Source organism: Alligator mississippiensis, chromosome 6 (genome assembly GCF_030867095.1).
Source record: "Alligator mississippiensis isolate rAllMis1 chromosome 6, rAllMis1, whole genome shotgun sequence".
Classification (NCBI taxonomy): domain Eukaryota; kingdom Metazoa; phylum Chordata; order Crocodylia; family Alligatoridae; genus Alligator; species Alligator mississippiensis.
The window spans coordinates 92,614,582-92,637,339 of record NC_081829.1 but is presented as its reverse complement, the minus strand read 5'-3'; the positions used below and the strand labels follow the sequence as shown (position 1 = coordinate 92,637,339).

Sequence of the window (22,758 nt, the reverse complement as noted above, 5' to 3'; positions counted from 1 at the left end):
ACAAACAAACTTAACTAAAAGCTAAGGATGTGCAGACCTGGTTAGATAAAATAATCATTTATTTTAACCTCTATTTAAAGAACTTGAGCCTCTATCTAGGACCCAAGCTTTTCACAGCAAGTCTGGAAATCTCCCTTAACTTGTTTGCCTCCTGCCCACTCCATGGTTTGGATTTGTGCTGATACAGAAGCAGAAGGTACCATTTGAGAGGCTGTACTGTAGCTGCTGCATTTCTAGTCTCAACCAGAAATACTGCAGCTTTCCAGGAAATACTGCAAAATTTCCTGCAGGATTTAACATTTCCAAGAACGCATTTGGGTAGAGCTACTTGAATTGGAAAAGGCTTGGTGTGTCGTTTTAACGAAGTAACTAGAGATTCCAGATGTGGCCAGTCCAGCCTAATGAGTCAGATAAGCTTTGGACTGGCCACATCTGGAATCTCTAGTTACTTTGTTAAAACGACACACCAAGCCTTTTCCAATTCAACTAGCTCTACCCAAATTCTTTCTTGGAAATGTTAAATCCTGCAGGGAGAAATAACGATGCTTAAAAAAATTTAAAAATAATGGCAATATTCTGAACAATTCACTTTCTCCGATTGACTTGCTACTGGAAAGCTGCAGAAGGAAAATGTGGCAGTCAGGATATATTAAGAATCCCAGTGTTTTTTTGGTTGATGCAGTCGGATATGACTCATAAGGACGATTTTGACCTTCTGATGTGATTCCCATTAAAATCAACGCAAGGCAGCTGCATCCCTGTTTTCAGAATTAGCCGGCAGAGCTTAACAAGCATTTGTAGAAAAGACTCCGAATATCGAGGAGCTCCTAAAAAATGTGAAAGAGAGGGCTATATGTAATAAATAAATCAATAGTCCTATATATGTTCAAACCTGGATGTCTTCTGTCTCTGCATAGTTATTATCAGCATTGGGGAAATCAGTGAGGAAATGGAACGCTTCCTGTAACTTGTGTAGACGCAAACGTACAAACCACTTCAAGTACCTTTAATTATCTGCAGGCGTAGTGCTTTGAAATAGTGGCTGCCACCTTTCGATGCTATGTCATGTCTTTAGATTCCTAGCGATGAATCATCTCCTTTAAATGTGAACTGATTTTAATTCCCTTTTCAACCTCCTTGAAACCTCTAGTAGCCTGATTTTTTCAGAAGTGCCGAGTACCTGTAAGTCACACTGAAGTCAATGGGACTTAGAGGTGATCAGTGTCTTGAAAACTGGGCCAGAGGATGCTATTAGTAACACATAGGTATGTGCTAGGAACCAAGGTCCTGTAAATCTTGCTCTGCCCATAATTGGGTAACTTTCTAACTGACTTCAGTGCCTGAAGCTACCGGCTCAAACATGAACTGAATTATGAGTTCAGACGATCGTTCTTTTTTCTGAGACTGTTCCAGACTTCGTTCCCAAACAGGCTCGTGTTTTAAAAAAAAAATCACATTGAAATGAGTGGAGAAAACGATGACCATCTTCATTTTCTGCATCCTGTAGGTGAAGAATCTCATCAGCTTCTGGATGCCCGAGTGAAGCTGATTTCTCAGAAGCGGTGCAACGCACGGAGTGCACATAACAACATGCTGGATGAAAGCATGTTTTGTGCAGGAAACCTTGAACGATCAGGAGTCGATTCTTGTCAGGTCTGTGCCTTGCTTGCATTTGAACATTAATTTCTCTCTCTGTTGTTTTAAATCATGCAAATCGTCAGGCTGCACGAAGTAATGGCTTTGGCAGGATACTACATATGTATCTGCTTCTCCCATCAGCACATTACAACACCTGCCTTCTTTTTTCAGTGTGATTAGAGAGACATATTCCCTAAAACTTATGTCACTGTCAGAAACAAGGAAACCTATGGAGAGTTTAGAAGTCCAGCTGCAAAAGTTCAGGAGTTCAGGTGCTTGGCCAGAGCTTTCCTTAATGTACCTAACTCATCATACACAGCCCTTCCTCCCCCCTTCTTCTCAAATCTACTGGATTCTTTGCCGTGAGCATCAACTCCTAATTTGATAATCCCCTGGAGATCTAATATTCAAGCAAAATATCTAAAACAACTCCAGACATACCGTATTGCAACATATCATCATGCATGTCTCAGCATCTCTGTGGTGTTCAAAATAAAAGGAACAAAACCAACCATGGGCCTAAAAGGAATACCAATAAGCTGTTTAGTTTTTGTTCATACTCCAGACTCTAAACCTCCCCAGTGGTTTTGCATCTCGACCAATTCTAGGATGCCAGGTAACTGCTGGCTATGCTTGCAGAAATCTTGTGTGTGTGAAATTGCTGCCATCATGAGCCAACATTTTGCAAGAAAAGAGTTTGTGAGATCTCGGCGAGGGAAGGATTTCTGTGATCTCTTTTACTGGGCTACCTTTATAGTTGGGAGAGCTGTTGGACACCTTATTTCTATCTGAGTGCCCTTCCTCAGGACACTCAGATTTCAGTGTCATTTGACCTGAAACCAGAGGGTATTGTAAACCTGCTAAGGATCTGAACAATATGTGCTTGGCCTATCCATAAGAACTAATATCATCAAAGACATCTGTTTTCTTTTGTTTTGGAGAGAAATTCTACTTTTGGTCAGTATTTTCTTGTATATTAGACAACCTAGTAATGTCTTTTATTTTTTTTTCCTCATTAGGGAGATTCTGGCGGACCTCTTATATGTGTACAAGATGGTTCCTACTATATCTATGGCATTGTGAGCTGGGGTGATCGGTGTGGGCTAAAACAAAAACCAGGAGTTTATACCCGAGTGACAACATTTCTCAGTTGGATTAAGTCGAAAATTCAGTCCAGGTCCAGTTCATACTATTGAGAGAGATCTTCTGGAAGGCTAATGGTAAACTTGAGGAAATAAAAAATGTATTTCCTCCTTTTCATCATGCTCTTTGTTAGCTAGAGAAGAACTTTATTAATGACTTTATGATCTTGCAAAAATATCCAAGATGGTGATCCGTGGCAAAAGCATGGATATTTACCCGGTAATTGAAGCTCCTGTATGTGTTTTTAAGGTTTGATGTGAACCATGAATATGATCAGCTTAGCAACATCACTCTTGTCTGGGATTCCTCATCAGGTTTTTCATGGCTCTACATCCCATGCCACAAACAGCCCCACAATGCAGCGATAGCTATTCCTAGTAATTTCTAACAAACTTCTTCAGTTATTTACAACAGAATACAACTTGCATATAAGACTGTGATCTCTCTAAATCAGGCAGAACTCCTCTAAAGTCCATTAAAGTGTATAACCCCATTAGTCAATGCTAACTTCAGCTTTCATCAGCCCTTGCCTTCATCGAATCATAGAAAAGTAGGGATGGAAGGGACTTCAGGAGGTCATCAAGTCCAAACCTTGTTCAAGGCAGGACCATCCTGAACTAAGCCATCAAATGTTTGTCTCACTTATTCTTAAAACTGCACAAACAACCCTACACCAGGCCCAGTGCCTGAGCACATGAAAGACACCTGAACGTGCCCCAGGTAAAGCAGGTAGATGAGGGCTATCATCTGTCCTGCCACTGCTTTGTCCTCTGCAAATGCATTTAAATCCTGTTGTTGTGTATCTCTTTTCAAATCAAAGGTAGCAGTGAACCAAGTACTACCCTCCAAATATCCAAAGGCAACATTTATGGAAACAGATTTGTTTGATTTATTCAATACAAATGTGTTACGTTCTACAAATCAGGGTTCATTCATCTTTAGTACAAAGCTGAGCCTGCCAGTCATCTAGTACTGATTTCATTCACAACATCAATAAATACCGGACTACAATATGTTCAGTTATAAATCTCTTAAAGTATCCACACAAAAATATAAAGATCAATATTAACTGGTAAGGGTCAGGGGGGGTTTAAAACAACAAAACAGATCTTAGATGCCATCTATTGTGCTCCTCAAGAAAGCAAGAGAATTTGCAGGGCAAACTAAAAGATCAAAACATTTCCATTTGAATCCTCGGTTTTACTTCTTCATTGGCTGCATTTTCCTCCGCTTGAATTGCAGAATCTCTGAAGCATCAGGGTTGACTCCAGGCTGCTGCGATCCTTCTGTCTCTGCCTCATCCTGCAAAACCAAAGCAAACCAAGAGGAAGAGGCAGTGAAAAGGAGGTCACTGTCATTGTTTGGTTGTTCTGTGAAAAATATTAATTAAAAAAAAAAGTGTCTGACACAAAATAAGCAAAGCATGCATTATTGTGGCACATGGGCCAAACCATTGCCCATGAATAGGTACAAACAGCTAACGTGACCCGTTCCTAACTCAGCCCCTTCTGTAAGCAGCCAGCAGCCAAGCAACCTGCTTATTCTAGACCGACGATGTTGCCAAAGGCTTCCCGAGTGGGCGGCTTAAAACATATAGCGTACAATCGATGCTCACTGCTTCATGCGTGAAATACCGTTATCATTCCTTTCTCTCATGAACTTTGTAGCTGGAGATGCATTACATTTGTCTTGGGCTGGGCTGTATTTTTCTTATTGTCAAAGAGAAACTTTGCATTTGTACTTGCATATTTGTTTCTTTTAACGTGACCATTTGGTTGATGCTTAGTGTAGGGCTTAATAGTGGCTGGGGGCCATGCCGAGAGCATATTCACCCTGGCTAGGTGGTGCTGTGGGATATGCCAGGATAGGAAACTTGAGAGAGTTTCCATCTTGCAGCTGTCGGCATCAGACCTTTGCAGCTCTGGAGAAGGGGTTGGACTAAGGGTGTAACAGTCTCCACCCAAGTCCAACAATTATAATGCTACTGCTGTCTATTCCTTGGGGACTTCTGATGTAGCTGATAAAGGACTTTCCATGGTAGTATGGAGCAGAATTTCCTTCCCTGTTACTAAGTGTGATTCCTACACAGTTTTTAGGTGTCTAAGTCACCTGGCAATGTTCTGCTTCATCTCATGTAAGCCTGAATTTTACATACGTGGCTAAATGCCTTTTGCACCTACACAACTAAGGTGTCCCTGTTGAACAAGCATCTAACTCCATTTACATCCCATTGGGATTCAGCTTCGCTATGAATATACAAATATGCTGCATAAACCCCCCAAAATGTAGCTGGCCAAAAACCATGAGTAGGAAGGAATTGGTACTTAATTGAAATTACATTGTGCTCAGCAGCCTCGTGGCCAAGGCAGCTATGTGGGGCAGGAGATACCTGAGAAACCCACATTTTAGTTCACCTCCCCTGACTATTTGAGGGCACAGAATTTAGGTCTCACAGGTCCTGGGCAAGAACCTGTAACCACTGGGCTATTTAAGAAGCAGGGCAGGGGCCTACAACCAAGGTTTTCCATGTCCTGGACAGATATTCAAACCACAGGCGTGTTGGAGAAGGAGGAATGTTATCCTGATGCCCGTATAACCCTCTGCTGAGGTCAGAAGTGCTGCTAAAATGAATATGCTTTACGCCCTATGCCATCAGGAGAAGTAGAAGCAAAGGAGACTTATCACAAGTTGGATGTAGAGTCATGTGCCTCCTTAACAACTGGGGATCCATCTCCAGAGTTATCACGGGTCTGCCCATGGAAATGAGTGGGATGAGCTGTGTGGTTCTGCAGATCGAAGCCGAATCCACCCCCAAGTTGCTTGAGGTATGTGCAAGTTCCCCATTAACAGAGAAAGCAAACTAAAATGCCTCCCCACTGCGGGCCATTTAAGGCAGGACTGTGCCAACAGTTACATATTTGATGGCTGGTGCTTGGAAAAAAATTTAGCCCACATATACCAAAAGCTAATACCGAAGAAGACGACAACCAGGGAAGCTGTGCAGAAGGTGCTTCTGCTCTCTTTGGGGATCCCAAAATCCCTTTAAAGCTAATGACATCTAAAGATTGAGGGTGAAAAACCCTCTCTGCATCCTACAGAAGAATCAAACCCTTCCCTGTGGTGCTTCTTGGACCCTGCAGGAGGTTGAACTGCGTGGGGTGAATGCTGCTTTCCTCCCTACTGGGGCTGCTTCTAGATCAGGGCTGAGACAGTCCTAAGGCTGCTTGGGGAAAGCATGAACTGCCCCCATTGCTCAGTTTGGTAGCCTTGCAGTCCCCAGGACTTCAGTCTGGCAGCTTTCACCAGTACCAGGCAGAAGGAGCGGCCCACTCCCTTCTCAGGGACAGTGCTGTATCAGAGGTTTGGTGAGAAGGGCACTTACGGCTCCAAGTTCATATCGAGCAGAAGCCCCCTGAGGTTCAACTCCCCGAGCGTACGCCAGTTCAGCAGCCCTTCTGGCCATTTCCACCTTGTAAGAGCCTGGGGGTGTCCAGCCAATGCCTTTGATCCACTTCAGGTCCGACTTGTATTTGACCTGGAAAAAAATCAGATATAGAGTGCACTGAGTGTTATTTGGTGTAGCTCTAGTTAGGTCACACCCCTCAGTCTTTGGATGCAATATGAATCAAGTACTATGGGATCCGAACCAAAATGAAAGTATATGGTGTTTCAGAAAAAAAAAGATCCTACTTCTTGAAAAAGTGACTTTTCATTGTAATCTGGGAGGGGTCTTGTCTACAAGTCAAATTGCCAAGCGTAGCCACCACTAAGGCTACAACTTTGGCATGATTCACTCTAGTGAATTTTGTAGAAGAGGCAGAAGAAAGCAACTTCCATGGAAAAGTTGCCAATTTACAGACTTTTCAGTGCACCAATATGCATAACCATCAAACAGTAACTTTACCAAATGTATTTCCCTCCTGTGGGGTGCTCTGAAGGGCTAATGCTCCCATTCTTTCTTATAGTTTCAAAGACATTTCATAGATGTTCGGGTCAGAAGGGACCTATTAGATCATCGAGTCCGACCCCCTGCCCTGGGGGGGGCTGTTTCAATCCTGTGCCATATGTGGTTTCATTAACTCATTTAGTATAACACCTTCTCTAGCTGGACTACATCTCCTATTATCCCATGCTCCTGCTGCTTTGACAGAGAGGCAGGGTGCCTCATTTGAGCATCACATAAGCATTTATTTAGCATATGTGAAATAAAGAATCCACTGAACTGGAAGTGTTTGCAACATTTCTTCAATCTCATGCTTTCTCTGACCTCCACGACTGCCGGAGCAATGCGGTAGTCTTGGCCGGACATCAAATATACTTACATCGCTCTGGAGTTTGTGCGCCTGTTTTGCATGCTTCACATTCAGCTGCTCAGGATCACAGGTGTATTGGTGCAGAGGCTGCTTGTAGTTAATGTTGCTGGCCAGCTGCTGACTTTTCTTAGCGTGGAGAAAGCCCGGCTGATTCATGTGACTCTTGAACTGTGCTCTGTTTTGGGCAAACTCCCTCCTGTACTGGGTGTCGCTCTGGAGCTTTCCCACCCTGATGCCATGTCTCATTTTGGGGTCATCGTTCACGCTGCGGAAGCCAACCTGTCGGCCTTTATCCCTCAGGAAGGCTTCTTTGTACCTGAACTGCAGGGAGCGAGGGAAAGAGGTTCAAATTCCAGGGAGAAATAATCTTCGAGTCTCTTTGTTAAAATTTCACCCTTCCCTATCAATAGCTCTTTCTTTCCGCAGACACAGACTTTTATCTATACGTGGAGACCAAGTGATTCTGTCTTTCTTAACAAATCCTTTAGTTACAGTACAAATGTTTAACCACCGGAAATTAAGATCCTCAATAACTGTCATAGAAAAAGAACAGTTCTGCAAAGTCATCCAATGCAACACCTCAGCTAATTCAAGATCAGTCCTTATATCCGGGACTGTATATGCTCCCCTGAATTATTTGTTGATAAATGACTGAAGTAATGCAAGTTGCATCACTTATTTTTTTTATTATTATACTCTTGTATGTTCAGAGGTGAGCCATTTAATAATCAGTCTCGCCAAACCCACTGTTATAACTAATCGGGCACCAAATTTACAGTACTATATTATAAGCATACTTCTTCCCCAAAATGTCCTACAAAACTGAACGTGTCAAATACTTCATATTGCTAACAGGAATCCAAATTCTGCATAGGTAGTTCTGCAAAAGCATATGCCCCCCACCTCTCCCAAATTCATCTGCAAGAACCAGCTTCTAAGTCAAGGTTTAATGGGCTTTTTTATTTAGTCCTTTCTTAACTTTACTTACATCGCTGGCAATGTCTCTTGAAGCTTTAGCTGTCTGGAATGGGATGGCATCCAACCTAAAATCGTAGCCAAATGCCCTTGTTTGTTCGGAAGATGTTTTATACATTTTCTGTGTTAAAAAGAAGAGACAACAGTCATTTCCCCTGTCTCCTAAACCTAGTTTGGTAGCTGCAGTAACAAATGTTTTATTCTACGGGGCTCTTTTCACTCTGGATTCATCCTGACAGGCTCCAAAGATTTGCGATCAGGTTCCACAGCACTTCGGTTTCTTTTGTGCTAACCATAATGATTAAATCTCTCCTGCTTGCATTCGTGCCCCAGGATGCTCTTGGCATTTGCATGTGGATTGGCTTTGGTTTGATTTAGTTTCTATTAGAAACTATGAGGCATCAGCTACATCAATATTGCATCTGCATTGCCCTTATTCTGTCTTACGATGCATCCACTTGCAGTGCCTTGGGTTTCACAGCATCAGAGTTTCAGTGCCTTGAGGTTTTGTAAGCAGCTTTTTCAAGCTTCTCTGTTTCAGTCCTGTGCCATACGTGGTTTCATTAACTCATCTAGTATAACAACAGCCTGTAACATATTGGGTGCGACTGTGAGGATGTGAAGTGCATGCTCATGTTGCAGAGAGTGCTCTACATCTGGCTGTCTTCCACGTAGAGGCATTTTTGTGATAGCTTCCAGGGTGGATGCAATCTATTGTCAGAACCTCTGTACTAACTACATAATGACTAGATCTGATTCCCTTAAATCTCAGGTGGCACTTTTGTTCTACCTCTTCTGATTTCATTCACCTGCTCCCTGTGAATCGATAGTCTAGTTTTCCTCACGTACGCTGCCATCTGAACACAGTGCCAACATCTATTTCGGATTCTAACGTACATTCGTATAGGACTTATTTTTTGTAAGTGAATTTGATACTTGTGACAAGTGAAGAAGCTTCAAGTCCTGTCTGTACCGAGAGAACAGGTGCAGCACGGGTAGCAGCGGTGCAAACTCGAATGGCTGGCCATCCAGAGGGGCCGTAGTCCTGGTGCAGCCTCTATGCCAGGGGTGGGCAATTATTTTGGGCAGAGGGCCGCTTATTGAGTTTTGGAAAGCCATCGAGGGCTGCATGACAGGCAGCCAGGGGCAGAAAAATATTAATTTTCTAAATTTTTTAGGGGCCCCGCGGGCCGGATAGAATGGCCTGATGGGCCGCATCTGGCCCACGAGCCACATTTTGCCCACCCCTGCTCTATGCCCACTCGGCTCTTTGCTCCTCTGTGAAGGATTCGGACAAGGATGCTAACTAGTGGAAACTGGGACTGTCCTTTTTAGGTGCAGGCCACTCGGACCGGACTGAGACCACCAATTCCTTTTACTCGAATATCTTCAGAGCACAGTCCCCATGGGTCGTTACCACCCTGGGGTCTAACAAACCTCCCAATGAAATGTGAACAGGGTGAGCTGTAGTGTTTCCCCCACATCCTGAAGTGGTCCATTTGTATTAAATAACTCTCAGGTTGTGCTGTTTGCTATCCGCTCGATACAGCTATCAGTCTTTGCCTGTCATCCTTTTTTTTTTCCTAACCTGTCAAAGCTTTTTACTGTGAAACTGTGAGTCTTTATATGACATATAGGTCCTTTGATTTGGAACCCCACGCATCATCCTCCTCTCTCTCAATGTGAATAGTTTTGTCCTCATCCTCACACATTATATTCATTGGATTTGTACTTATCTCCACAGCTTTAAAATAGCCGTGCCTTTTTGTGCGCTGTAAGGTCAGCCTGCCTCAACAGCCTCCTATCTGCAATACTTGAATCAACTGGGTATAAACCACAAACAATTTGATGTTTAATGAGAGACTCCCACGATCTCCATATCCCCATGCAGTGTGAGTTCAAACACAGACTGATCCACATTAGTGTCTGGAGAAGAAATGTTACATGCAGGCCTGACAATGTGTGATTTGTCAGGACAAGGCAATTCTGATCCAGCTGCAGTGGATCTAGCTCACTTTTTTCCTCAGCCCCGAGTCAGAACATTTCCAAATTGGCAGCACTTCCTCCCAATTATTGTAGATAAGAAGGGGTGCACTTCTGTAACTCTTTAATTGGCCTTCCAGCCAGATAGCTTTCTACAGTTTAACCCAGCTGCCTCTATTAAGGCTTCAATTAATAAAACAAACAACATCTCGCATTCACACAGCAAAAAACCCAAAGCACCGTGCAAACTAATCCGCACCTAAGGATCTCTTCTCTCCTGCTAGGGGCTGTATAATCACCCAGGGCATTAGGACACAATAATTCTCCGGTAGATACTGCCCATAATCCCTAGACACAATCCATTTCACCAGCATCATTTGATGGATAAAGCTGCTCATACAGAAATGACCAAGGGCTTGAAGGACCGATTCAGGACACAAGTATGGAGAAGCACGGTCCCATTCACTGCTCTGGTTCTGGATATACCAAACTCTGAAAAAAAGTGGCTAAGCCATCCTGCTGGCACTCCGCACTGTCCTGCATACTGAAGGCAGAAAGCGGGGGCAGGATTGCCTCTGCACTACCTCATTTCCAGGTTTAGCCTGGGCAGAGTGGGAGTAGATGGGGGACCATGTTTCTAGGCGGTGCACTCAGGTGCATCAGGGAAGTGGTTTACACAGACTGAAGCCTGCCTTATGAAGAGGAAGAATAGACTGCAAGAGAGAGCAGCAGCATCTATTCCAAAGCTGATTTGTTTCTAATGTGTCTAATAAGCAGACCTAGAAACCAGAACTACTTCTGAAAGGGAAGAGAAAAACCATTCTCTGGTCAATAAAATTGTACTGTCTGCTAAACCATCTCCTGACAGATCTATGCCTGTTGTTTGAGTCCCATTTTTCTCATTTTCATTTGGGTTGACCAGAGAACCTTGATTTTTCACATCTGATCCCTGTTACGCTGCCCCGTTTTCTCTTAATTCAATCACCTGAACTTAAAAGGATCTGTCACTTACATCACTGATATGAAGGGCATTCAGACGGGCTCTTATGAAATCTGGGTGGTCGGGAGGCAAGGTGTATCTGTGCCGTGCTTCAGAGTCTCCAGATCTGTACAGTCTCTGTCAAATCAAAAAGTATCTAGTGTTACTGGAGAACTGGGAGCAGCATTAAAGACAAGTTAACAGCAGTTAAAGTCAAATAAAACATACATCGCTGCACTGGATGTAGCTGTGCTTGGCATGGATTAGATCCGGTGAGTCCACCACTGCAGTGAACTTCAGGCTGTCTGGCTTCTGGCGGTACCTTGTCTGCATGTGAAAAAGCAGGAGACTCCTGTTAGGTGGGGATGCAGACGGGTTACATATGTGGGACAGCAAGAACAAAGCAAACAAGGAAAAGCCTCGTGATGAGACAATGGCGTTAAAATCCAAATGATTTCACGTTAGCTTCAGCCACTATTTTAATGATGACAACCCCCTTGTCATCATTAAAATTTGAACACCCCCCCGTTCAAATATGTCTCTGCAAACCGGACTTGGCACTAAAAAGATCGTATCAACAGATTTCAATAACGGTAATTAGGATCGATACAGAATTTTTCTCAAATAATCAGTGCTGCCGACTGAGCTAATCCACCATCCGACTTGACTGCCACCGTTATGCCTAAAAGCATGATGCAGTTTAAAAAACCCAAGATCACCTGCTTAGCATTCCATCACAGCGTCGACTACATTTATTTATTGCTACCTGGTTTGGGGGTTTTTTTAGAGTTTCAGTTCATTTTGAATAGGAAATATGCAGGGGATGTCACAAGTGGACTTGCATCTCCTGTGCCGCTTCTCAGTAACTTACACCTTGTATAAACAGGCTCCGGCATCAAAAGGAAACGATCAGCTACACTCGTAAGTGCCATGTAACGAGGAGCCTTGATGGTAAACAATTCCTACAGACGTGCTACCCCATGAAAGATTTATCAGTACCTCGCTGATGAGCTCGCCAGCCTTCTTCACAGCTTCTATCTGCGGAGATCTCAGAGCCGTCCAACCAACTCCTTTCATGAAGTTCAGGTCGGATTTATAGCGATGCTGTTAAAAATGAAATTGGTTAGCTTTTATCAGTTTTGCATCCACAGCTATTAGGGTTTATTAAAAAGGCTCCCTGATTCATATTAGCGCCTCGGCTTTTTCATTTGCCATGCATATATCACATCATAAAGCCAAACTGTTTGCATTTGTTCATTCCACCAGGAATTAAATAATGTATCATATGCAAGTTGCAAGAGAAGGCCCCACATGTGAATTAGCATGACTCAAAGCAGAAAGTAATAACCTGTTTGTACTGGGCGTAAAAGAGCCCTTTTTAAAATCATTTTCTGAGGTAGGTTCAACTCAAGAATACTAATTATTTTATCCAGCACTTGTTTTCTCATTAACCCCTCTTTCTGAGATGACAGCGGTATTCTGCCCTACGTTGTGTAGAGCCGTGATCTAAGTTTCATACTAGACAAGAGAAATGGAGGAACACAAATGGGGGAACACAAGTCCCGGTGGCTGTAGCAAGGGGGACGTGAACCCAACTCCCTGGGTTTTGTTTCAGACCGGCTGTGACTCACTGTGGGGCCTTAGCCAATTCACTTAAATGGTCTGTACCACAAATCCCCAGATGTAGGATGGGAATCATGGTTATTTCATTCAAAGGAGTGCTGCAGAGCGATCAGACTTATCTAGGCTCTTCAGCTGCAAAATGTTATTCCTGCTAGATGGCAGATGGGCCAGGAATCTCCATCAGTGAGCATCCTAGATCAGTGACTCTATCTTCGTGGTTTCGAGGCACCCTTCAATAGGCCCGAGAAGCTCCTCTGTAACTTTTGTGAAATAAGTGGCCTCGAATTTCAAAAATTAATTGACAGATTACAGTGCTTACCTCCTTGCAGAAGGGCCTGGCAGTCAAAATGGGGGACGAACCTGAGCCTGCACTTATCTGCTTAGTTGAGCTCCTTATCTCCTAACATCTGACAGCACCCTTCAAAAGATCTGGCAGCACCCTGGCTGCGAATCACTGTGCTTGATTCTTGCAATACAGCATTTGACTAATCTGGGTGACATGCCGTGTAAAGTCTTTCTATGGATGACTTACAACGTCTCTAATTACACGGAGCCAAATCCTGAGGTCCTTATTCATAGTTTACTCAATCCTTACCAGGCAAACTAAGAGTTTCAATGGCAGTTTCCCGGTAAGGACACAGAGCTAAGACAACGGGAATGTTATCTTCCTGTACTGCAAAGGACGGCGCTTTGATCAGCACAATATCCACCCATATGAAGCTGACAAAGCCTGTTTTTCTCCCCATGTGATCTCTAGTTGTTAACACCTGTGCCTGACTGTGGGGCTGTCAAAGCGGTGCAGAGAGACATGGATAGCGCCCCCCACCACATTGCAAAGCCCCATGCCAATGGTTCGTTTTTTATTTGGGAAGCCTGGAGTTTTCTCTGGCAACACTTTTCCTTTCTTTCCACTCTGACAAAGAACAAAGACAATTGGATACATTTAAAACACACAGAGAAAAACCCAACAGGGATCTTTCAATCGGATCATTGGCTTTCATTTGAAGAGATGAAGTACATAGGAGGTTTTCAAGGTGCCTTTTGTTGCAATGAAGAGTACAGTTTGGCTGTTATATTGCATGTACTGTGAGCGAGAAAGCAGGATGCTAGGTCTCCAGTGCTTTGATTACTGCTCAGACTCTCACAAATGGACTGCCTACTAATATTTCTTCATTGAGATCAGCTGAATCTAACGAATATCCTATCATTTGATCTATCAATAAAATCCTGAGTTCAACAAAAATTAGTTCCCTGAAGACGTGTTAAGAATTTGTCCAATATTGTTTAAGGCTCTCTTTTCTTATGCAACGCAAAGCCATCTTAAGGAGCATTAAGATGTGTAGTTTTTACTTAAAGAAGGCTTTTGGGTCCACAGTGTCAAAATATAACTATTTGTACACAGGCAACTTAATATATGCAGTCACCTATGCACACATCTTTCCATGGCATATGTGAATAATGGAGTACAGCTCCAAAAGCACCAAATAAAACGGAGCATCCTTTATTCAAGGAAAAAGATGTTCAAATCTGAATGCATACTCTCAACATGTAATTTGTACTCATACAACCAGAGCGGGTTGACTGAAAATGTGGCCCTGCTTGCAAAACAGCGTCCAAACATGACACTCAAAATTAACCTCTGAATATGCAGCCTCCTTCCCAACATCACATTTGTGCAGGGTGACAACATTGTGCCTCAAGCCTCCTGTTTGTGTACATAATCACAGGTTTTGCACCCGTGTGTGCAGGAGTCTACAGGCTCATTTAAGCCAAAACATCATTTTGGGGGTTGCATCAGTCCTATGAGGTTATTCTATCACGCTGTCACTTTGGCATTGGCAGGGAGCACGAGGGAAGCGTTTACCTCGCTCTGTAGCATGTGGGCTCTCTTTGCCCACTGCATCTTCATGTCTTCTGGGAGCACGGTATATTCATGGAGTCTCTTCCTGTAATCTTGATCACTTGCTAAGGCTTGGGCCCTCCTAGCGTGGACTAGATTCACCATATCCATGGGCAGATGGTAATGAGACCTGAATTCCTGGGACCCTTTCTTATACTCTTGTTCACTTTGTAACTTAGCAGCATGGAAGCAGTGCAGCAACCTGGTGTCATCCAGAATGCTTCTGGCACCAATGTGCTTCCCTCGCTCAGTCACAAAGGTGTGCTTGTATTGATACTGCAAAGAAAAGGAGACAGCGATAAGGTGCTTCTGCAGCCACGTTTAACTTCAGCTTATGCATTTTTAACTCAAGAAAAACAAAAGGGAATGTAAAAAGAGATACAAATGACAAAGCCTATGCAAAAAAAGCAGCATTGTGCTCCCTATACCCTTTAGCTTTGTGACCACAACCCAGTTGCTGCAGACAGAAAATAACAATTTTCCCTGGATAGAAGATTATTTTGAGAGAAAAGACAAAGACAGTGGTCGCAGCACAGGAATAAGCACCAGAAACTTATGAGTCTTCATCAGTGCTCTGACTAGGCCTCTCTCTATGATCTTACTTTTATCCTCGACGTGAAATGGCAATGAGACCGATAATGATGATTTATGTAGCATCAACAACATGCTTGAAACTTTAAAGAAAGGGTCCGGGCCCTAAAGAGTTTAGTAGGTAGGCTAAATGGGATAATAACACTTAGCTATCACACAAGGGAGTTGTGGGGATTAAATTATAGTAGCTAATGTTTACAAAGTGCTTTGAAGATGAAGGGCCAAATTCAGTCTTGCTGTAAGTGGATGTAATGTTATTATACAGTTGTACCCTTTTAGAGTAGAACTGAAGCTGCAACTAAGAGCACTGTGTAATCACTAAATGTAGTTGCTTCAAGAAGAACAAACACATGTTTAAAGCCTTCAAAATTGCACTGTTTTGGGTGTAACAAAATATGCAGCTTGATTCTATGCAACTTTAAGTATTTTGATTTCATTTTAGTTTGATTAGGGGTATTCCTTATAGCTTTTTTTTTTTTTTAATTAATTGCAGAAGCAGAAAGGACTTAAAGCTATTGACAGGTGAATGGTGTTGTGTGCTGCAAGTGATAGAGAGACAATTGCAAGAAAGAGGGAAATGTGCATTCATTCTTGGGAAGTTATTGTGACATGCAGTTCTTATTCAGAGACCACCTGCCACCTGGTTTTCAAAGGCGATGGGTCTACAGAGCATCATTTTGACCCGTGTGTACTCTGCAAACCATGCCAAAAGTAAGTGGCTATACAGTTATGGTCATGGTTTTGAAATGTGGGCGCTCCAGATCCTAGCGAGATGGAAAAATCTTCCCCAGCTTGCCCATGTGCATATACTTTAAGTCACTGCCTGTTTCCCACTGGACAATATTGGACAGAGCTTGGTTTCCGATTAGCTGTGATTCCTTTTTCTAATTCACACAAAGGATCTCATTCATAAGTAATATATTCTGTCCCACATTCTTGTCTCACATGGTTATAGGGTCGCTTTAATTCAGTAAATCTGCCTGAGACATTGTTTTACATGAAGTTAACAGAAATTAGGCAAGATGGAAGGTTGAATCATTCAACTCACATCACTGGCAATTTCTCTGGAGGCCTTGGCAGCCTGGAAAGGGATTGCTTCCATTGTCAGCTTGTAGCCTTGAGTACGTAGACTATGCCAAGATTCCCTGTATTTTATCTAAAGCGGAAAAGGTGCATGTAAGAGTCCAGCTTCATTTTTAAATGCCGGATGAGGAAGGAAACAAAGAACAGTTCTTGCATTTGTTGGACATTAGGCAGTCAATTCTTCACAAGCAAAGATTTTTTTTTTATTATTATCTATAGCAGCTCTTACTAACTGACTGCGTACGGCCTATTATTTACGCCGATGTGAATGTTTCAGACCTGCATATATGCAAAGGTATACAAATATAATCACGGCAGAGAAAACGGAAATGGATTAGATCTGGTAGGTTATTGAGTCCTCACTCCTCAGCACAATAGCAGCTCATGTTTAAGAAAGAAGGGATGCTTACGTCACTGAGGTTGGCTGCATTTATTCGTGCCCGTGTAAACTCAGGTAGACCGAGGGGTAGCGTGTAGCGATGCAGAAAGTTCTCTCCTGCTGCTTTATACAGGCGCTACAAAAGAGATGAAAGAAAATAGCTGCAACACCTTTCTACAGTGTTTAAATAACACAGCAATGGACCACAATTTAAATGGCTGGTTAAAACGAAACTAAACATCACTAATGGCTGAGGCTGCATGCGGGGGGTGGGGGGATGAGAGGTGTTTTGTTTGTTGGGTTGCAAGGAATACTTCTGGCTGCATTTTCATATCAAGATCCTGTCCCCTGAATTGATGCTGCCGTACTCCAGTGTGTTCACAGAAGATCAAAAGACCTCAGGAAGTTATCTCAAATTCTGTGAATACGGGAGAGGAGAGAGCCTCAGTTTCTGAAGTACCTAGATTTTCCCTTCTGTCGGCGTGCATGGCATTTGACAGGGCACTCAGGAATTTTGCAGAAGTTAGCCAAGAGGTTATTGCCTTAGGTGGTCTTTGGAGCAGGTGATTGTATGTAAATCAACCCCCTCAAGTACATCCTCCTTGTAGCTGCCTTCTTTGCATTCAAGGAGAGAAAACTGATTGAAGGACTTCAAATGGGGGCTACTTATGCTGCTGTAAAGGAGAGATCTGATTGACCAAATGGCATGAAATGGTTGTCCAGGAACAGTAAAAGGTGAATTAACCGTGCAAAAGCACAGATCAGTGCTGCTTTCTTTCCTCTTGATATGCCGTGGTTCTTAGAATGAGGTTCTCTCCTTCCCACTCCTTCCTCAGCTCATTGCATTTTAAAAAGCATATTTTCTGATTCATGCTTGTAGAGCCTACCTCATTAGCAATCATATTGCTGAATTTTGCATGAAGGAGGCCAGGAGAGTCTGTCACCGATGTGTACTTGAAGGAATGTGGCTGCTGACGATATTTACTCTGAGTTCACACACAAAGAAAAATGAACAGAATTGCTAAGTTGTCTTGTCAGATAAGGGACCTGTCTCCCTAATGCTTTGGTGTTACTTCTCATGCTTAAAGCCATGCTTTGAAAAGGGATAATTATCTATTAACCATTAGGCCAGTTCACCTCTTGCTCTCATGAACCTACTGGATTCATGTTTCATTAGTGAAAACAAGGTATAAAATTGGAACAATGTATGGTTTAAGAAAGTGGTCTCCTATTCTGAGCACAAAAAATAGATTATTCCTCCTTTATGAAACCTGGCACTGACTGGTGAAATCCGGACCTTCCTAACATGGACTCTGTCGACTGCAACTTTTATTGTTAATTCTTAGGAAAAGTTACAGTTTCACTTGCCTTTAAAAGCTAGGTGAGAACTGCGAGCAAATGCCAGACCCAATTGCAAAGGGTCCAATCATCAGAGATGAGCAAACTCATTTTGCCTCATTTCAAAGCTATTTGCACACGTGAGCAGGAGTGTGCAAGTAGGGTCCGTGGTTTGCTTTGGAGTCCGGTGTGCCAGCCTAGCTTTTAGGGAACATTACTGTACACCTAATAGTGTTCAGGCACCCTTTGAGCTGGAAAGGCATGCTTTTAACATAAAATAAACCACTTTAAAATGCCAACCACATGGGGTTGAAGCGCAGGCGAAAAAGGGTTGTGTAAACACTTAGCAAAGTGTACAAAACCTTGAACTTCATCAGGTTCACTTATCTGTAGTGGGCACATAAATGGATTGATCAAACAAAGGGGAGGGAGCCTTGCATTAATCCAGTAAGTCAGTTTGCCAACCCAGTTTAATAGAAAGACATCTGGCAAACTCTTGTTTGTAGTGGAGAAATCAAAACCCTCTTTTGTTACCTCGCTGATGAGTTCAGAAGCTTTCTTCTTCCCTTCAATTTCTAGGGCCCCTGGAGTAATACAGCCAACTCCTCTCATAAAGTTCATGTCAGACCTGTATAAATTCTTTGGGAATCCAAGCAAAAGCAATTACAAGTTTGCATTTGAGATGTCCTGTAATTATTCATCAAAAAAAATTACACAAGGAGATTATTTAAATAAATCCATTAGAAGTAGTATCTACTACAGAGACGTTATGTACTTTACACTAAGTTGATTGTGACTGTCTCTATGGGCCAGACCTTATTCCACTTATCAGGCATCTTTGTGGATTTGGGTGCCTAAGTGAAATCTTATTGCACCCTGCTTAGGTCCCTGAAAAAGTGAAATACAAGTGATCCTATCAATAGTGCAACCATGCAGGGGAAGCCAGTGGGGAACAGGGCATTACCCCCAAGTGCCACCTTGGAGGGGAGGGAGTACGGAAGCAGTGGCTGCCACGGTCACTGTTGCTGTCCCACCTGCAGCCACCACCAAGGGCACAAAACCACCCAGTCACACCTTGAGACTCTCCAAGGGGCTGAGCTGACCTATAGGAGCATTTTTGCTTGCACAGGCAGTGCCAAGGGTATTTCTGAGCTGCAGGACAGCTGCAGATAACAGGTTTTATAACACTAACATTTTTAAAAACAGGCTTCTTCCAAGATATGAATTGATAGCTTTTGGATGCATAGCAAATCCTGCAGCAAAGGTTTGTACAGTCAACAGAGTCTAAACACCGGACGGTTAAATGCTTCCCACTTGTAAAACCCATGCTGCTAGTTAGCAAACAAAACTGTAACGAGAAGTAATATAAGGTGTAATTATACACCGTCCAATCACCCTTGTAAGCTAGATATTTCCTTATTCGGTGTAATCAAGGGGAAACAGTCATTATTTATCTCACAGTTGCTGTTCAAATAGATATCCATAGCTATAATAGTACAGAATAAAAGTAGCCCGTGTCAGGTGGCAGTGACATTGGGCTGAATGCAGTTACCTCACTCTGTAGTTTAGATGCTTTCTTGGCACACTGTAATCTCAAATCATCAGTCAGGGAAGTGTACTGGTGAAGCAGCTGTCTGTATTCCAGATCACTGACCAAAGACTGGGCTTTCCTGGCATGGACTAAATTTATCATATCCAGCGGCAGATGGAACTGGGCTTTTCTGTGCTCAGAACCTTGCCTGTATTTTACCTAGTAAAGAAAAAAATATCAGTTTACTTTATAGGCTACTGGACAGTTTAAAATTCAAGTGTTGCTCACAGGGAAAGATTTAAACAACTGAGATTTCACCTGTCTTTGTCTGTCTTTTTATGTTCCAGTTAAAGCTGAATACAATGACGACGAAGCAATTCATTTTTATGCAAAACTAGAAATCGCACAGTTGAGCTTTGGTTAATTATATTTTCACAAGCGTGATTTGTAGTAATTCTACAAACCTCCACAAAAACTTTGGAATCATCACATGATAATAAAAACCAAATGGCAATGTTTGAACCATTTGGGAGAAAATGAAAATCAAGTCAGATCTTCACCCAAAATCTCCTTCACGTTTTAAAAAATGATAAAGTCCACCAACTGCGTTAAGTTTATTTTCATCCTTCTCTTTACACGAATTGGTTCTGCCCATGAAAATGTAGCTGAAGTGCTAGGATCCTTCAAAGTTTGTATGCCTGAAGTTTCCTATCATTTATGCTGATTTGAGAGGTTCAGATACACATCCACTTTAAGCACATGAATAATCCCACTGAAGTTCACAAGACCATTTCAATGGCTATACGTACGTGGAAGAAACCTAATTCTACACCTAGTGTTTTTCCTCCTTGTTGTAAAGCCCACTATTGTTATTAGTTGCAATGACCTAAGAACTTCAAAAATACTCCGTTTCTAGCAAATTATAGTGATAATTATAGAATAATTATAATTATAGAATAATTATAGTGATAATTTACTAGAATAACTGGCTCTGCCACCTGTTAAATAGCTTTAAAACATTTTCATAAGTTTAAAGTCAGGGAAATGTTTTGCTGATGCAGAGCATCTTTCAGGAAGCCAGTATGCTGTACCTGGCATCAATATTCGGTACCTGCCTGCATGACTGATAATCAGCATAAAACTCTGTAAGTTCATTTGACATACAGCTTTTGGGAAGAATAGGAAGTGGGAAACAGCTGGTAAGTATTTGCAATCATTTTGTAATTGCCCTTTAGTTATATAGCCACAGAATACCTTGAAATAGTTGTCAGAATTGAAAGCTTAAGCAAAAATACAGCATAGGGCTGTTTTACTCTAAGGATAGTTACTGTATTTAATAAAAAAGAATAATGATTATGTAATTATTGGAATGGCCCAATGCAAAGCAAGCTTTGGGTATCAAGGTACTGTGCCAAGAAACCTATCCAGAGTAACACCCACTTTCTATGCTGATGTGTCATTATTAGGCAGGCATTGCCACGTCCCCGTACTTACGTCGCTTTGTAGCAAAGCGGCATGCACCGAATGGGCAATGTTAAGATCGCCTTCCAAGCCACGCGAGCCAAACATCTGCCCCTTCATTTTCTCAAATGCCTCCTTGTACTTGTACTGGAAAGGGAAAAATAACAGACATGTGATAAAGGACAGGTAAAAAAGAGAGGTAAGTACCAGTCAAGATTGTCTTTTTTTTTAAACAATAATAATAATTGTATGAATGAACGTAAAGAAAAAAAATGTTGACATGCTCATAAAGTTTGTTCTTGTTCAGGGGTGTAGGTTGTCGCTGTGTCGGTTTAAGGACACAGGCAGACAAGGGTATTTCTTGTGCAACTCAAGGCTATCTTTGGATGGTGAATTCTGATTTCACTTGCTAAGATGTATTATGCCATGCCAAGAGTTAAGAGATGGAAAAGTAATATGTCTTTAAGGATGCTAAGAGCTCCTTATCAGGTATTTTAGGTATTTTAACCAATTTAGAAAAATCTACAAAAGAATATAAAAGTGCAGAAAGCTGTGAAGAAGACCTTATCTTATTGTAAGCTCTTATATTATGAGGCTTTATCTTGGTTGTTGGACTGATGTTCTCTCCTACTGTATTTCTATTTAAAACTTTATGTTGCTACTGTCTTTTATACCAATGAAGTCTGCTATACCTATTTTTTCCTGAAAAATTCAGCTTCAAGGTACCAAGTAATTCAAAAGATTAATGTTGAATTCTGAAACCTATTAACTAGAGAGTTCTGCTGCATATCTGACCTAGATAGACCATGACTAAGTCGTTAGCTATCCGATTTGACTGTTCAATAGCCTGTACTGAGTTGGTCATATCAGTATGGCTTCTTGTGAGTGGCTGTCACATTAAACACACAGTCACCAGTACAACCTCTTAGGTCTGCAGTCTCAAAAGCACTGTCAAAGGTTGAACGGATCCTTCTCAGCCATAGTGCTGGATGGACATACTGTTTCCCCAAGCACTCACTCAGCACAGCCAAAACAGGCTTAAGTACTGGTACTTTCTACTGGAAAATATTAGTAGAAAATTCACTTACATCACTTATGATTTCACTTGAAGCTTTTGCTGCCTGGAAAGGAATAGCATCCAATTTCAATTTATATCCACCATCTTTCATCTTGCTCCAAGATTCCTTGTAGTAAATCTGTTTGGAAATATTGAACAAATCAAAATGGATTTACTGCTCTGAAAATTACTGTTGCATCTTTGCTGTTATTATAAAAGCTTTATTGTATTTGCTTCTTTTTATTCCAGCAGATGGACCTCATTGAAATAAAGCTACCAGTACAACACAAATATAAACCAGAACACAAGTCTTAGTAACAGGGGCATTAATGATTTCTTTGGTAGTTCATTCTTGATCTTTCTAGGGGGTCTAACTTCTTCAGGTTTGATTCACTACTTTATTTTGAAGCCCTAAAATGATCATATGGGGAGGACAGGAAGGGAATTTCCCATGATGTATGGTTTTGTATAATTGGCAAAGAACTCGCTTAATTTTTTCACTTTCCACCAAAATGTTAAGGGCTGAATTTTGACATTCTTACCTCACTGATATTCATAGCATTTAATTTAGCTTGAAGGACTTCAGGAAGATCTACTGTAGGTGTATAATGATGTTTTATGCTCTCCCCATGCTCTTTGTATAGTCTCTGGAAAAAGCAGAAGAATCTCTGAATACTGAGTACATATCCAATCACCAGTTCAGCCAAAAGCACCAAAATGTGCATTTATGAAAAAGAAAGCACACAAAGAAGTAGCAGCAATAA

General features: G+C 42.0%; 2 protein-coding genes across 8 annotated transcripts in view; one reads left to right on the top strand and one right to left on the bottom strand.

Moving 5' to 3' along the window:
* HABP2 (hyaluronan binding protein 2) overlaps positions 1-12,037 on the top strand; it is a 137,962-nt gene extending 125,925 nt beyond the window's left edge. For 5 of the 7 annotated variants that reach the window (XM_059730143.1, XM_059730145.1, XM_059730144.1 and 2 more), the window contains 2 exons: positions 1,508-1,653; positions 2,658-3,794. In XM_059730143.1, coding sequence (XP_059586126.1) covers positions 1,508-1,653; positions 2,658-2,834 — 323 coding nt within the window. In that variant the 3' untranslated portion in view covers positions 2,835-3,794. Of the gene's footprint in view, positions 1-1,507; positions 1,654-2,657; positions 3,795-4,023; positions 4,835-11,917 lie in introns of those variants that run through there. The other 2 variants (XM_019485957.2, XM_019485956.2) reach the window with 2 other exon arrangements.
* Positions 3,982-22,758, bottom strand: part of NRAP (nebulin related anchoring protein) — a 62,521-nt gene continuing 43,744 nt past the window's right edge. Inside the window, exons 27-42 of the mRNA XM_019485950.2 lie at positions 22,537-22,641; positions 22,026-22,133; positions 20,971-21,084; positions 19,498-19,695; positions 18,480-18,584; positions 17,495-17,593; positions 16,639-16,743; positions 16,194-16,301; positions 14,519-14,830; positions 12,031-12,135; positions 11,260-11,358; positions 11,065-11,169; positions 8,083-8,190; positions 7,104-7,415; positions 6,164-6,316; positions 3,982-4,083 (exon numbers count right to left, since the gene is read on the bottom strand). Of these exons, the coding sequence (XP_019341495.2) occupies positions 3,982-4,083; positions 6,164-6,316; positions 7,104-7,415; positions 8,083-8,190; positions 11,065-11,169; positions 11,260-11,358; positions 12,031-12,135; positions 14,519-14,830; positions 16,194-16,301; positions 16,639-16,743; positions 17,495-17,593; positions 18,480-18,584; positions 19,498-19,695; positions 20,971-21,084; positions 22,026-22,133; positions 22,537-22,641 (2,238 nt within the window). The remainder of the gene's footprint in view (positions 4,084-6,163; positions 6,317-7,103; positions 7,416-8,082; positions 8,191-11,064; positions 11,170-11,259; positions 11,359-12,030; positions 12,136-14,518; positions 14,831-16,193; positions 16,302-16,638; positions 16,744-17,494; positions 17,594-18,479; positions 18,585-19,497; positions 19,696-20,970; positions 21,085-22,025; positions 22,134-22,536; positions 22,642-22,758) is intronic.